This window comes from Crocuta crocuta, unplaced genomic scaffold (assembly GCF_008692635.1).
Source record: "Crocuta crocuta isolate KB4526 unplaced genomic scaffold, BGI_CrCroc_1.0 scaffold369, whole genome shotgun sequence".
Taxonomy (NCBI): Eukaryota; Metazoa; Chordata; class Mammalia; order Carnivora; family Hyaenidae; genus Crocuta; species Crocuta crocuta.
The window spans coordinates 1,579,112-1,595,491 of NW_027529441.1; the positions used below are offsets into that span (position 1 = coordinate 1,579,112).

The 16,380-nt window shown below is 37.9% G+C and overlaps 1 protein-coding gene across 1 annotated transcript; it reads right to left on the bottom strand.

The window, feature by feature from the left end:
- Window positions 1–3,225: 3,225 nt before the first annotated feature.
- On the bottom strand, window positions 3,226–3,738 carry LOC144228353 (keratin-associated protein 13-1-like). Its single transcript, XM_077760179.1, has one exon. The coding sequence runs from the start codon at window positions 3,736–3,738 to the stop codon at window positions 3,226–3,228; it is 513 nt and encodes a 170-aa protein (XP_077616305.1).
- Window positions 3,739–16,380: the final 12,642 nt, after the last annotated feature.

Genomic DNA, 16,380 nt, shown 5'->3' on the forward strand with positions numbered 1-16,380 from the left:
TTCTGGGATTATTTTGCTTCTGACAGTCTATAACTTCTATGATATATTTTAGTGCTGGAAAGGTAGTGACATATTCTTTATGTTTTGATTGTCTGAAAATTCTACATTTTTCCTTCAGTTGTGAAACAAACACTAGCTAGTCAAGTACTCTAGTTTTAAAGTTTTTCATTCTTCAGAAATTTGAGGCTATTTAATTGTTTTCCTACGTCCCTTTTTCTATCTGTTTAGAATTCAGCTGTCAATCTTACTGTTAATTTTTGAAGGTAACTTGCATTTTCTTTCTCTTTTTGTGGCTTTGAAATCTTCTCTTTTTTTTGCTCATCAGTTTTGACTCTGATGCATTCTCTTTATTTGTTAGTTTGGATATGTTTCCAGAACAATCTCTAATTGTTTCTCCAGCTGTGTCTAATTTCTTTGTAATCCATTCAACAATTCTACATTTAACTTACTGCACTTTTCAATTTTAGAATTTTTACTTGGTTATTTTAATAGGTTTCTCTCTGTCTTAAAAATTTAAATTTATCTTTTTATTTCCTAAAGTGACTTATACTACATGGTACATATTTTGGATTTAGTCATTTCTTAACTTCTTAAGGCCTGGTAAATTTCACAAGGATATTAGATGATCTCTGTCTATATCACCTATCTTTAACATCTGTATATTCATACATATCATATGCAAATATATGTATAATTATATCTATACCTATAAAGTATGCTTACATTTACATTTATATCTATATCTATCTATTTAAAGAAATCATTGAAGGTCATCTTTATACCCAGCTAATCTAATCAAGCATTGAAATGATTTAGAGATGAGCTTTAGCATGTAAGAAGGGGTAAATATTTGAGGCTTACGTTAGTCCTTAGGTTTTGTTCAGTCTCAGAAAATTTTGGCCAAAATCATTAGAAATTTCTAACCTTCAGTTTTGGTTACCTGAGCTCATTAGTCATATCAGCCTCTCATTTGGATTCAGCAATATTCCTAATCTAAAAACAGTCACAAATTCTGTGACTTTGTTGTTATTGTTGAAACCTCCCTGAGGTTTGTCCCTGGTAATTTCTGGAAATTACACATATATTTTCTTTATCTAGATTTTCTAAACAAAAGATACTAGTTCTGAAAATATGTATTTTTTCATTTGTAAGTGTAGCAATTTTTATCTTATTCCCTCTTAGGAATAAATTTAAAATTTATAATTAATCCTTGGTCACAAGATTTACCTTATAAAATATGAAAGAATGATTAGAGTTGGTGAGAAATAGAAGTAAGTGTCTGATCACAAAACTAGCTTAATAGTTTGAATGGAAGGGGAGTGGGAACAAGAATTATTGTGCTTTACAGTGTAATACCTCTAAAAAAATAACTAAAATGTAATACCTTTAAGTGATGAGTGACCGTTACTGATCAACCATCTTTTTTCAAAACTTTCAATGTTATTTATTTTTGAGAGAGAGAGAGACAGAGTGTGAGCAGAGGAGGGGCAGAGAGAGAGGGAGACAGAATCCAAAGCAGGCTCCAAGCACTGATCTGTCAGCACAGGGCCTGATACAGGGCTCGAACCCATAAACTGTGAGATCATGACCTGAGATGAAGTCGGACACTTGACTAAGCCAACCAGGCGCTCCACCCACCAACTATTTTTAACCATGTAGTCCATTGGCACACCTTATAAATATCTCCTTTAATTGTACGTTAACTGAATTTTCAATAATTTATTTTATTTTAAAAAATTTTTAATGTTTATTTATTTTTGAGGGAGAGAGACAAAGCATGAGAGTGAGGAGCAGACAGAAAGGGAGAAACAGAATCCGAAGCAGGCTCCAGGCTCTGAGCTGTCAGCACAGAGCCCGAGGCAGGACTCGAACTCATGAACTGTGAGATCATGACATGAAGCTGAAGTTGACGCTTAACTGACTGAGCCACCCAGGCATCCCTCAAGAATTCTTGAATATAAAAATAATTTTTAGTCTGGGGCACCTGGGTGGCTCAGTCAGTCAAACGTCCAATTATTGATTTTAGCTCAGGTCATGAGTCTCCATTATCTTACATTTATCATAACAAATTTGTAAAGGCTATCCTTCTCTAAGGGCTGTTGTACAGCCGAAAGAAATAAGGCTTGGGGATATTTATTGAACATAGTTTAACTCCTTTTGTTCTCAGTTTTAAGTTCTTTATCAAAATCTATCTTTGCATTTTGCTATTCCTGGAAATACTTTGCCTGAAAATAACAGAGAATCATACCATGAAAATAAAAATGTGTCCCCAACTTTTTTGGTGAGAGACGCATTAAATCACCATACCTTATGGTATCAAATGCTTATTATCTTTGAGTTTGAAGCATGATTAAAAACCAAGGTGGAAATCATCCTTATGATTTTAGATTCTTCACTGAGATGATATCACTCGTTACACATATGTAGATAAGATCATACTGAGAACTCATCAGTGAGATTGCAGGTGCTTATCACCTTACCGGGAAATGGTGAGTGACTTCAAGCAAAACTACTTAAAATTCATACATAATGATGTCAATTTGTGTTCTATTCAGTTTTTCTTTCGTGTATAGGCCTTACTATATAAATCTAAATATTATTTTTATCCTCTGAATCCCTTATGTAACTATCAGCTAGTCTGTTACCTTACACATTTTGGCATTCCTACATTTTGTGAGGGAATCAATCTAGTTCCTGAATCTGAGATTTCCATTCTTAAAAATTTTAAACAATAGTCTTCCACTATCTGTAGTTTGAGTAGGAAAAATATCTGAAGTCCCTCAAAATTAGTTCAAATCCCCAATTTCTCAAGATTTCAAAATCTATTTCCAGGTGCATATACATATTTTCATAATATCTTCTTTATCTATGACAGTCAAAAACCTAGCCAATAAACAACTAACAACAATAAACATAACTGAATAATCAGAACCAATAAATTTATTAGATTATAATGATTTGTTTTTTCATACAAGTTTGGAAGAAAATCCAATAACATGAATATTATCTCCAATGCAGATTTTAGACCTTATTTTCAGGTAGTACATTAATTGGAGAATTTTTCAAATAAAGTATGTCAGCCAGTATTCCGGTCCAAAGACAAGGTGAGAATTTGATATTCAAAGAATAAGAAGTGAATTCTTCCTGTAAGTGATGAAGATAATAAAGGTTATGAGTAGAGACATTGCTGAGATGAACAATAAGATTAGAAATTTAATAAGGTGATCAGTAGAAGCCTGATCTACAAATTGGTCTGTAACAAGAAGACTGGAAAGTCCTAGAAGTCAAGAAGGATGGGTGACAGAACTGAGGTCCATAGCTCATGGAAGGGAAACCTTGGGCTCGGCAAGCTGTGGGTCTGAAGCCACTGGATCCACAGCTCAGGGAGTAGCAGCTTCTGCATCCATAGCTCAGGGAATGACAGCTCCTGGACCCAAAGCCCAGAGACCCAGAGTAAGTCGTCTGGCAGGGACTGCAGAGCGTGGAGGTCCTCGGGCGGGAGCAGGACGTCGGGCAGGGGCTGGACACCACGCAGGATGTCTGGCAGCTGGTGGGCTCATAGCGGGTGTCCTGACAGCCGCTGTAGAGGGAGGAGCCCAGCTGGCAGGTGCTGGGAGAGCAGAGGTCCGTGCGGTAGACCAGGTTGCTGGGAGAAGAGCCACAGGAGGAGCTTGGGCAGTGCAGGTAACCCCCAAGAGAATGGGAGGAGAAGTTTCCAGAGCAGCAGCTATAGGACATGTTGGCAGGAGATGTGAGTTCAGCCGAGTGACAGTCAGAAGATTCTGTGCTTGAATATTATTCCTCAAGTGAGGCATTTATATACTTTTAGCAATGGGTGTGGCACCTTACAGTGTCATCTTTTCCAGATTTGGAGTCCCTTATTTGCATACATGTAACTCAGTAGTCCTCTTTGTAATTGGAGTTAACTAACTCTCTTCATCTTATATTTATGGGCGCACTCATTTTATAGCTCCATGTCAGTGAATTACATCCATGTTACAAATGCTATGATGGTATGTAATGTCATGGCCAGGGAAGCCCCTCTCATTTTTCTGGTCATGACTACTTGTACACGTGCTCAGATTTGGCTGAGGAATGTTTTCTTCCAAATGTGGGGATTATAAGGCAGTTATCTCCCTTTTGTGTCCATGTCTGAGAAGCAGAAATCTGGTCTTGATGAGGAACCTTCTAAAGATTGCCCCTACATCAAGCCGTTGGTTCACTCTCTAACATACTTTTGCATCTAGTACTTACTATTAGCCATGTTTCCTGTGTCCAGTCCAGAGGGTTCTTAGAAAAGGAAGCCAAAGAATTTGACAGAGATGATCAGAAGTGGGCATAATCCTGAACAAATATGTTGTAAAAATTTAGTGTTTAGAAAAAGGAAATCAAATCTAAAGCTAGAAGAGACCAACCAATATGGACACGTGTGAAGAAAACCAAACTATTGACATGAGGTGAGGAAATCAGAGATAGTGGTAGAAGGAGGGACTGGACTGTCAGGATTGCCTGTCCCACTGGGCAGCTTGTGGATATTCTATCTCTTAGTCTGATCATATCAAATTGTTTCAAAATGAACTTAATTCGTGGCTTTTGTATGATACATTTATATGTGCAAAACTTCCTGAGGTCTACCCTCCCATAACTCTTGAAATTTTGAATGTTTTCTGAGCATTTCCAAGGTCATGGCAGATTCTATGTTTTTCTCCTTGCTTTTGGTACATGATTCTGTCCCTATTTTCTTACTAGAGGGGACCCTGGTTGGCAGATCTTGAAGTTCATAATTTTGGGGGACGTCTTTAAGAAAAAGAATACAACATTATGAATATAATACTGGATGTAAATATGAATGATAATTCAGAATAAACATAGTATTAACAAATACAAACATGGTAACAATAAAACACAACTATCACAAAATCAAGACAATAATTTGATCACTCTCACATATGACAATGATTTTGTCAACACCATTTTCTGTAGAAAGAATAAAATATAACTCACTTTTTTCTTCCAGAATTATGTATCAAAAAATACTTAAATTATTTTTGATGACATAGAAATTTCCTTTCAACATTGCTAGTTATTAGTAATGCCACATCTGTAACGTCCTGCGTCGTTTCTTCTCAGTTGATGCTTCAATCTTGGGATTAGGCTTATCTCAGCCTGGTGTCCCTGCCTCACCTCCCCATCCCAGTCTGATGGCCCTGGAGGGTGCTGACTTTTGTGGATCCTCAATTTTGGTAATCTTCTATTAGGTAGCAGAGTAGTATCTTGGTCCTAATTCTTCTTGAACTCAAAACTCTCTGGAATTTTTTTGTTTCTTTTAAATTTATTTATTTGTTTTGAGAGAGAGAGAGAGTGAGGAGCAGAAGCAGAGAGAGAGAGGGAGGGAGAGAGAGAATCCCAAGCAGGCTTCATGTTGTTAGCTCAGAACCCAACACAGGGCTCAGTCCCACAAATCATGAGATCATAACCTAAACCAAAATCAAGAATTAGATGCTTAACCGACTGAGTCACCCAGGTGCTCCCAAACTCCCTGAAGTTCTGAGGTTCAGCAGGTTGATTCCAGGAGCCAGAAGTAGTGCAGGCAGCCTTCTGGATCCACCTAGATCCCCAGAAATACTACTAGAGCAGATGAATGACTCCCAGGCTACAGCAGCACAGCCAGAGGAGTGGATTTCCCCAAAGCTCCCTGGAGGAGTACAGTGGAGCCTTGGAAAAGGTCAAAGGAACACTGAAGAGGACCCTCATATTCAAGCTTCATTAGGTTAAATATGTCTTTGTCTTTACCTAAGTTGTTCTATCCAAGATGCTTGAATATATGCTGATAATATTCCATCTGAGATATCAGGAACCCATGTGGAGTGCCCAGGTCTCTCTTCAATCTGCCCTCCATGGAAACGTCTGTGTCCAGGGTTCCATGCCAACTTTCAATAATTGCATTGTTGTGATTTGTTGTTGCTTTTGTCATTTGTCTCTGGCCCTCTTTAACCAAGTTTTTTTTTTAAAGGAAAATATCTGATAGGTGTTTCACATTCTTTGAGTATATTGCTGTTTCCTGACAATTTCAAGATCCATGAACTGATGCAACAGACACCAAAAGTCAACTGTGTGGTATCAAGCACACAGAAAGTACAGTGCTATGGCTTATGGGATTGAATTGCAACTCTATTTGATAAAATTATGATACAATTTTACTGTATATGCTTCAATTAACAATTTTCCTTATATAAGAGTAGGTTTCAATTGCAATTTTATGAAAAGAAGCACTCTACAGGACCTCTATAAGTCCGGAGAAAGATGAAGTAGTACATTCACATCAAACGGTGACTTTTAAAAAGTTTATCTTATGATCTTTTACATTTCTAATTTTTTTCCTTAAGAGCTCCTAGCTTCTGAAAGCAGAGTCCTAGCCTACCCAATGCTGTGATCACCATGCCTTTCTCAAATACTGCTTTTCAAAGAACTTCTTGAAAATGGTTGTCTTATCACAAGTGGGAGTGACTGTTTGCTCCCTGGAGATAGGAAAATTGTTAGTCAAAGTCCTAAAGTCAGCAAAATTTGTCTACAGTGACACAACCTTTCTGCTGTCCTCAGGTGTACAATTGACTGTCCTCACGGGCACACAAGGAGGCCTTTCTCTTCTTTATATATCTGACCTTCCTCCTGTCAATGTGGCAGTGTTGATACCAGTTGAAATAACAGATCACAAACTCTCAGGTCCTCTACCAAATCCAGCCCACAGAAGTTTGTTCATCACATGGGTATAGATCCCCATAGGCTTTTTTTTCAAACTCCAAATTAGTCACCAATATTTAAAAATCAAAAGAAGTCATACAGAATATGGATTTCTGAAATTTTCTGAAAATTCTGGAAATCTGGTTATGCAGGGCTCCCTTGCTTATAGCTGCCTGGAACAGACTACAAGCTGCTTCATTTGGAGAGGATGTGCTCCTACCACTTTAGCTACTCCTCTTTATTTTACAGCTCTGGGGCCAAATTTTAGTTGCCATTAGTCATCAAGACTGCAGTATTATTGTGTGTGTTAGTTAATGTCTCTATCACAAATGGGAGAATGAGAGATAACTTGAAAGACTTTGTGTTTTAAGACGTTTTGTGAAACCACACCCTCTGTGCACTTGAAGGATAGTCTTCCATGTTTAATAGGAAAATATAATGTGTCTGTGTTTGGTGGATTGGAACATAAAACATCAATCATGAAACAAATCACAGGTCAACCGGACCACCTTACTTATGTTTAAATACTTGACACAACAGCAGAACTTGACATGGTTTTTATATACCGGGCAACAACTTAAATCATTGGTGTCTTAATTCTGAAGATGCAACAGAATTAACAAAGAGTCATTTGGGGAAGAGCACAAGCAGGGGAAGGGTATAGACGGGGGACAGAGGATCGAAAGCAGGCTCTGTGCTAACAGGCTGACAGCAGTGAACTTGATGTGGGGTTTGAACTCAATGAACCTTGGGATCATGACCTGAGTTGAAGTCAAATGCTCAACCAACTGAGCCACCCAGATGCCCCTGAAAATAAACAATTTTAAAATCCAAATGACTGAACTCCTCAGGCCGTTCCACATGTGATTCTGATGTGCCACCATGGTTAGATTAAAAGGTTAACAAAATTAAATTAAATTAAATTAAAGTAAGTTAATTAAAGGGTTAACATCTAGCCAGGGGCCCACAGGATATGCTCCCAGCTGCGTGACATCATACTACATGCTTGACAACTGTAACCACCTCTGTACAAGGATTGTCTTTCCAAGAATATGAAGTACAATATTACAAAGAGAGAAAAGGAAATCTATTTTCTGCTTATAATGTAATAATTCTATTGTAATGGGCAGTTCCTGCTAATAATATGCTGCACCCTCTCTTCTTGCTACTGTGCAGATATAATAGCTCTTATGAATGCTGTTGTTTGGAAATGTTGAAGATGGATTTAGTAGCATTAATATCCATCCTGCAAGATGCAGCACCCTAGGGTTTGAACAAAGGCTGCGTGTCACTACCCAGTGACATTGTGCAGATGGCCTCATGATGAGTAGTAATGACTCGCTATAAATACAGGAGAGAAGAACAGCAATTTTGACAGACTGTGATAGCTAAAATGGAAGGCAGAATAAAAAGGGCTTTTGCATTAGAAATCAGATGTTAAATGTAGGAGTGGAACTGCACTGGTCTGTAGTACATATAGGGACCCCAAAGACACATGTTCATTGAAGGAGAAGGGAAATTGTCTTAATGTTTTAAATGTCTTAAGTGAAATAAATCATCTAAGAGTGTTACGTACATAATAACTATTTTTGTTTGTTCTTTCTTTGATTGGGCAGCTTAGTGAAGTTTGACTATATGTACCTATGAGACGCAGCAGCTTTTCTACTCAGAGGTCATGGGTCAACTAAGAACCATAGGCTTAAAATTTTCCAGGTGAAAACAAGTCTTGACCCCGTAGAAAGTAGTGAGATGAAAAGAAAGAGTAGAGACTAGCAGACTGTGTGTGTGTGTGTGTGTGTGCGCGCGCCTTCCTCTCCTGCTACTTTGTGGAGATCTGGCCTCTTCCTAATGCTGGGGTGTCACCATCTTCTGCTTCATTTCCTTCCCTCCCAAGCCTTTGCTGACTGAAGGCACAGGAGTGGCACATGGAAGGCAATTTCATATCTGCTTTGCATTTCATCTAACCTCTGGAAGGTGACATAGGATTAGGTGAGCTCTCTTTTCATGAGTTTCCTTCATTTCCAGTGTGGGGGTGGTAGGGGACGGTACATGGGCAGACACAGGGCATGGCATGGAGAGCAGAGCAAGAATAAGAAAGGTAAAGAGGAAGAAGTTATGTCAGGGAACTTGTGGATTTTCTGAGACTTCAAAGTAGAGGATACTTGAGGCTTCTTGGCCCCCTGGGCTGGTTTACCCTTATCGTTAGGTCGGAGCCCTAGACAGGGGAAGGCAGCCTAATTTTCTCCAGAGGGAGCCTTGTTTAATACTGCTTCATTGGCTGAGCTGTGTCCTGGTGGCTGGTTGGAGGCACAGACAGAGCAGAGGTTATGCGTTCCCTATGTCTGTTGCAGGCAACTGGACAGAGGGCCAATATCTGGCATACGTCTACCCAGGCTCTTGTTTCGGTGTCTTTGCTTACTAGTGGGGAACACTGCTTAACTCCACTTACTCATTTTTGAATTTCAGTGCTTAAATCCTATGATGCCAAAATTTGGTTCTAGTGCCCAGAGTCTAATTCCTTTGCAAGTTCTGCCCCATTCAAAGTAGGCTCAGGTTTCAATGGGAGGGGTTAAAGACTGTAAAACATAGTTTAGGCCATTTATTTCTCAGGAAGTGTTAGACATGAGTTCCTTCTTTCTTGCTGACTACCTTTCTTGACATTGACTTTAACTTATCCTAATACCAGGATCTGAATTGTTTGTAGAGATTTGGAATTCAAAACAAGTAAACACAGTCATCTTAGGGCATTGTAGAATGGACTATGTTTGATCACTCAAGATTTTAAACTCCAATGAGTTTAAGTAATGCCTGTTAAAACATGCGTGTCAGAATCCCACCAGTACAGAGGTGGCTGTGGGGAGAGGACATTCATGGTTGAGACAGAAGGTAATGTGTAAGTTCAAAGGCAAAGCCTGGCATTGCCTTTCCCAGTGCAGATTTTGTGCCATTGACCTGAGCTCCCTCTGCTCCACTTTTCTTATTCTGACATGGGAATAAGAGTACCTCTCACATTGGGTTATTGTAATATTATAAAAATTAAAAGAGATCATGTAAGTAACATACCCACAGAATTGTCTGGCAATTAGCAAAGAGTATATGGGAATCTTTGCTCAAATAATCAAAGAAAACACTTCCTAAGTGCTTCTGAGGTTTCAAATTTGAGAATCATTGTTGTAAATATCTTAAATACATTTTTATTGCCTGACTCATTCTTTTTTTATTGCCTGACTCATTCTTTAACCAAAGAGCAAAATGTTTATAATTAAATGAGAACCTTGGGATTTCCAAAAGTACACTTGTTTAAAAATAAGAGCATAGCAACTTCAATTCTATATACAAAGCACTGTTTTACATTTTCACAAGATTAATCAGCAAAATCAGTGATAAATTACCTCCTAACCTAATGGCTTAGTGCTATGCTCACATGCTGTGTTTCTTATCTATCTTGAGTGTCCCTTTCTTTCTCATCTCCATCCATCCTTTACTTCCTTCCTGTTCCTTTTCTCTTTCCTCCATCTTTATGTTTCACACACCTTTTATTCTAGACTGGTAATACTGTCAGACCGAAGAAATATTTCCATTTGTCCCATTGATTAAAGCTGACTCTCCTCTATACTTATTTTCAAGAGTAATTAAGCATTTCTATTTCATTTATCTTAAAATGCTTGCAGTTTAATTAGTTTTGTTGGTATTTTATTTCATTGTACATCAGATGTCATTGAATGCAAAGTTTCTAGCTCCCATTTAAAATTTTGGAATCTCCGTGTTCTAATGCCTTTTTAATCAAGCATTCCCAAAGGCAAACAATTTGAAGATGATTTGGAAATGTGGCCCTGATGAAACTGCTCACAGATGTACATATCTGGCCTTGACAGCTCTTAGTCTGTTGCTCTTCCAGAGTATTTTAGGAATGGCCAGCTTCATGCATCCCATCTTAATCTCCCAGATAGAGTGGACCTAGAAGAAGGAATGCCCTCCTCCCCTCAGTTCTTGGGGTACAGTGACTTGCGGTAATGTTTACTAAAAAGATGAATACAGTCAATCTTAGTATTGGCTTTATTATTTCTACTGGTTGACAATTGAAAATACATGATCATCGGTTCATGAACCGAGATTCTGCTGCTTGGTTCCTTAGGAAACATAAATAGAAGAGTAAGGTACCTGGTCAGTATGAGATGTTAGGAAGTGGAGAGTGGCGGGCACCCTGTGGTGCTGCATGGATGGGGATTACCGGATTATTGGCCATGAAAATAGTCACCTTCATCCTATATATGATAAAGGGATGATCTGCGTCTCTTAAGTAAATGAATAAAACATATTCAGCCGTGTCTATGCAGAGGGAAATCAATTTCATTTTAATTAGATAACTGATTTAGTGAAACCCCCAAGGACTCTACCAAGTTGTTTTTCTCATCCACACACCCAGTGGTAAGGATTTATAAAGTTCCTTAGGAGAAAATTCATTCCAATTCCTCATTAAATCTAGAGAAAACTGAAGTTTGGTGACAATATCTAATCAAAATTTTAAAATGTCTTTTTTCCCACTTTAATGACTGCTTGACTCTTTTTTTTAATTTTTTAATGTTTTATTTATTTCTGAGAGAGAGAGAGAGAGACAGCGTGAGCAGGGGAGGGTCAGAGAGAGAGGGAGATACAGAATATGAAGCAGGCTCCAGGCTCTGAGCTAGCTGCCAGCACAGAGCCTGACATGGGGCTCGAACCCACAAACCGTGAGATCATGACCTGAGCCGAAATCAGACGTATAACCGCCTGAGCCACCCAGGTGCCCATGACTGCTTGTCTCTTGTTATGAGTTAAATTGTGTCCCTCAAAATTCATATGTGGAAGTCCTAAACCCCATTACCTCAGAATGTGACCTTATTTTAGAGAAGCAATCAAGGTCAATAGTGAGGTCATTGTGATGGACTGTAATCCATTATGACTGTTGCCATAAAAAGGGGAGATGTGGGCAAAGAGGCATTCATGCATAGAAGAAAGGAGAAGTTGAGAGACCCAGGGAGAAGACGGGTGCCTAGAAGCCAAGAGGAGCAGCCTAGAACAGATTCTTCCCTCACTGTCCTTAGAAGGAATCAATCCTGCCAATACTTAGATTCCAGAGCTGTGAGACTATGCATTTCTGTTGTTTAGGCACCCAGTCTGTGGCACTTTGGCAAATCCACGCTTCCTCCTTCTATCAGAGGGGACTCCTGCCTTTCCAGAAATTGAATGACCACAGTTATTGACTCCATTTTCCCATGTCTGCCAAGTCTCTGCTGGCCACCAGGGAACCTTCCAGCTATCCTGTGCCCACTTAATGAGCACCTTTCCTCACCAGTCTTTCCAGAGGATGGGGCCATGAGCTTGGGGCTGTAGATGCTGGTTTCCAGTGTCTGGGCTGTGGGTCTGTGGATCTGAGAACTTCCCCACCACCCATGATGAATTGGGCCTCTTTGACACACCTGTTGTTTCCCTAGGAGAGATCAGTCTTCTTTTTCCTGACTGAAATGTGTTCAGAGGTCCACAAATCAGAATGTTGCATTTATAAGATCTCAAACAAGGAATTTTTTTTTAAAAAACTTTGTTATTAAGGAAGCACTAGATCTTTTAACTCAGGAACTGCTTAGCCATTTCTAATAAATGAGAACATATTTTAATTCACTGATAAACTATGCTACAGCTAGAAATATGCAAATTCCTATTTCCAAAATTCTCTTTCTCCCGTACCTCACCTCCCAAACCCCTTCGTCTCCCTTACTTTGGACACATTTTATTTTCTCTACTTTCTGGGCCATCTCTTTCTAGTATGTCACAAAGGAAGAGAAAGATGCCACCATATTTTACAATAATTTACTTAACATAGAAACTGGGGTCATATTTCTACTTATTTATTTCAGCGTGTTTTGTATGTCTTTAGTCAATTTTCTTTGGCATGAAAATGTATTGGATCTGCTTCCCCTAAGGTACGCCAACTATTTAAATGCAAGGTATCGAGTTTCTGGAGAATATGCAAACCAGGTGCCCCAGATATTGAAATCACTGCTACAGTTAGATTCTTAATTAGATCTCTTTTTTCTCTTTTAACTTCTGTTGGTCTCTATTCAAACTTGGAGCTCCAAGCAAGATATTTTTTTAAAATGTCCAAACAATGATTAGCTCCTCCCCATTCCTCATGAGATAAAGCAAAGAATACAGCTTAGGAAACGTGCTGAGAAAAGATCTTTCTTTTGTGATATCTGCTCCATTTGAGATCTGTGTTGTGCCAAAGAAGTAGGATCTGACCTAATGCTTATCATTCAGAAATATATTCCAGTTCTCTAACAGAGTCAGTTTGGGAAAATTTGAGAATGGATTTGATACTAATAATCAGACTATAATGATCTCATAGACTTTCTTCATTTTCCCACTTGATTATGTATCGATACATTAGCTCATCTATTCAAAATTAGTAAATATCTATCCTGGTAAGAAACTCATGTTTATGAGAGCACATGAAATGAATAGAATGAGTGAGTGAGTGAATGAATAAGTAAATTAATGAATGAATGAAAATAATGGAATTTGGGGACACCTGGGTAGATCATTCCGTTGAGTCCAACTCTTGATATCAGTTCAGGTCATGTTCTCACGGTTCGTGGGACCAAGCCCCATGTTGGGCTCTGCACAGAGCCTGCTTGGAATTCTCTCTCTTTCCCTCTCTCTCTGCCCCCCCCTTGCTTGCTCTCTTTCTCAAAATACAAAAATGTTAAAAAATTGAAAAAAAAAAAGAAATTTGGAGTGAGACAAACATGAATGTGAATCTTAATTCCATTACTTAGGTGAAGCTATCTTATGTAAGTTTTGTTTGCCTCTGCTTCTGCATCTGGAAAATGTAAATGACAGTGGAATATATTTCTTAGGAGAAGAAAATTACTTTGTATATGTAAATTCCTGGAATAGATTTTTCTCATATGCATTGATCATACTTTATTTCCTTTCCATGTAACTTCTATGTTACTCCATACCCCTTTGCTTTGATCTCTCTTCCAGGAAATCTCTTTTTTACACAGGATGACATTTTGGACTAAACTTTTTCACCTTCATAGTATTTACATCTACGCTTTCTCCTATATGAGCTTGCTTTTAATTATTAGCATCTTCAACTTTTCTTTCTATACCTTTGTATGCTCATAATATATGGCATGTTAATTAGAAATTAAAATAAAGTAATTTTCAGGGTTTACTCACAGAAAAGGAATGAGCATTTTTGAACCAAGGGGGATCTTGACAGAGAAAAGTTAGGGAAGCCTTCATGGGAGCCATTATTTGAGGGGGACCTAAACCCCAACTCTTTGGAGTTGCAGCTGAATCAAAAGAAGAAGGATATATTCAGAAAAGATCTAAGGACTTTTCTGAAAGTCAGAAGGTTATATAATCAGGGCTAAAAAATTTTCAATGTTTATTTTGAGAGAGATGGGGGGTAGCAGAGAGAGAGATGGAGAGAGAGAGAATCCCAAGCAGGCTCTGCATGGACATTGCAGAGCCCCACACAAGGCTTGAGCTTCACACACAGGGCTTGACCCTATGACTCATGAGATCATGATCTGAGCTGAAGTCCAGAGTTGGACACTCAACCAACTGAGACACACAGGCACCCCCAGGGTGGAAGTTTTTATATTTTATTTTAGGGGAGATAAATTTTGAGTATCCTTGATGTGGGGGAATGAAGTTAGTTACAGTAGATCTTAGGAATTGATTTTTCTGAGCTGAATTTATAAAGCATAGACAACAGTGTAATAAAATTTATTTTCAATAGAATTATTGAAACAAAAAAACTGAAACCAAAAAGAGGTACTGAGCATACCCCAATCTTAATCATTCCACTTTGTTCTCCTAATATTTCTTCGTTCCTTACCCTGCTCCCAACTTTTCACTCTCTGTCTTCCCAACCAGTTATCCATCCTCCTTGTTACTAAGATGATACAGTTAAGAGCTAAGAGATTCAGATAAAGCTATGATGGTACATGGACTCTACTGCATTGTAGCTCATCTATAAGAGAATAAAAATTATTGTAGAACTGCTGTGAGTTAAGTAGGATAATTTATGTACCATGTATAATGTTTAGCACAATGCCTGGTTCATATAAATTACTTATTAAATCTTATCCACTATTATTAAGAAAAAAATGACATTCTGCACTGTATTCCAAAAATAATCATTAAACTCTCTATTTTACCTACATGTTAAAAACAACATCAACAACTAGAAATACATTTGGTATGTTTCTAGTTCCAAAGAACTCATCAGGACTTTCACACAACTCAAGTGGGTTAATCATAGCAAAGTCGGTGATGTCACAACTAAGACGTAAATAATCATGAGTACAGTGTGTGAAAACTCACATCTTACAGCAAATGGCAGACATAGTTTGCAACTTTAAGTGAACAAATACATCTTAACAAATGTAGTTTCTCATAACAAAGATTCATAGTCTCGTGTTTCAAGTCAAGAGTTCTTAAAACTATTATAATAAACATTTCAATATTATAGGAAGTCAACTTGTGCTTTTGGTAAATAAATCCACAGAATACATCTGTCATTGAGATGGGATTTAGAGTACATACAGATTTAATTTACAGTGAATAGTACTGGCTTATGAATATTTTAACATCATTTCTTTCATAAGTACACAAGACTAATGTCTTTCCCAGATGGTGCTTTACCTTTTCAAAACACTTGTATTGAGAGAAATTTTGATTTCCTTTAAGTGTTATTGAGATTTTAAAGCTTGCGACTTTAAGGATAACATAATTCAGACTGATTCAAAGATATTGAGATATCCACAAGTTTCATATTATTAATATTACTGAGATAAGTGAAGAAATAATAAATCAACAGAAGTAAATAGTAGAGTGACAAATAATTATATTTTTCTGATGAAAGAATTGTTTGCTAACACTTTCATGGCTGGTAATTCCTTATTTTCTTATGCCTTAATATCTGTCATGGTTAACTATAATGTTTCCAAGTGGCTAGTTCACACTGTCTTGTTATTTGTCAAACACGAATCAGGATGTAGAGATGTTTATTGTAAAATTCAATAGAGTTTGAGTATAGCAGATTATTTCCAAAATGTGGGTGAGATCCATCCAATCAGCAGAAAGACTGAGGTTTCTTGAAGAAGGAGTTTTAAAGGCTGCAACATAGAAACGCTGCCTGAGTTGTCATCCTGCTATATTACTGAACTCAGACTCAGGACTGTCAAGTTAGGGTGAATTTCCTGTCTGCTGGCTGGTTTTTTAGATTTCACACTTGTTAGTCCCACAACCACATCACCCGAATCTAAAAAGTAAATTTCTCAGACTCTGTACACACACACACTCACAAATACATATCACACATACACATGTGTATATACACAGATCTTATGTAAATTTACTGTGCATACACACGCATGCACATATTATCGGTTCTGTTTCTCTGGAGAACTCTTATACATTCTCTAAGAAATAAATGATGTTCTTCATGTTTTCAATCAGTGTTCTCTCTGACCGAATTGATCATGCACTTCTTGAATCTTGCTTGAGCTTAACTAGGGAAGAAATGTTCCCTTCCTTCAAAACCGGACAAAGAGGAAACGCTAAGCAAAAAAAAAAAAAAAA

Bases quoted from the DNA above. Each gene is read 5' to 3' on its own strand.
- LOC144228353 (XM_077760179.1), bottom strand. From the start codon at position 3,738: ATGTCCTATAGCTGCTGCTCTGGAAACTTCTCCTCCCATTCTCTTGGG.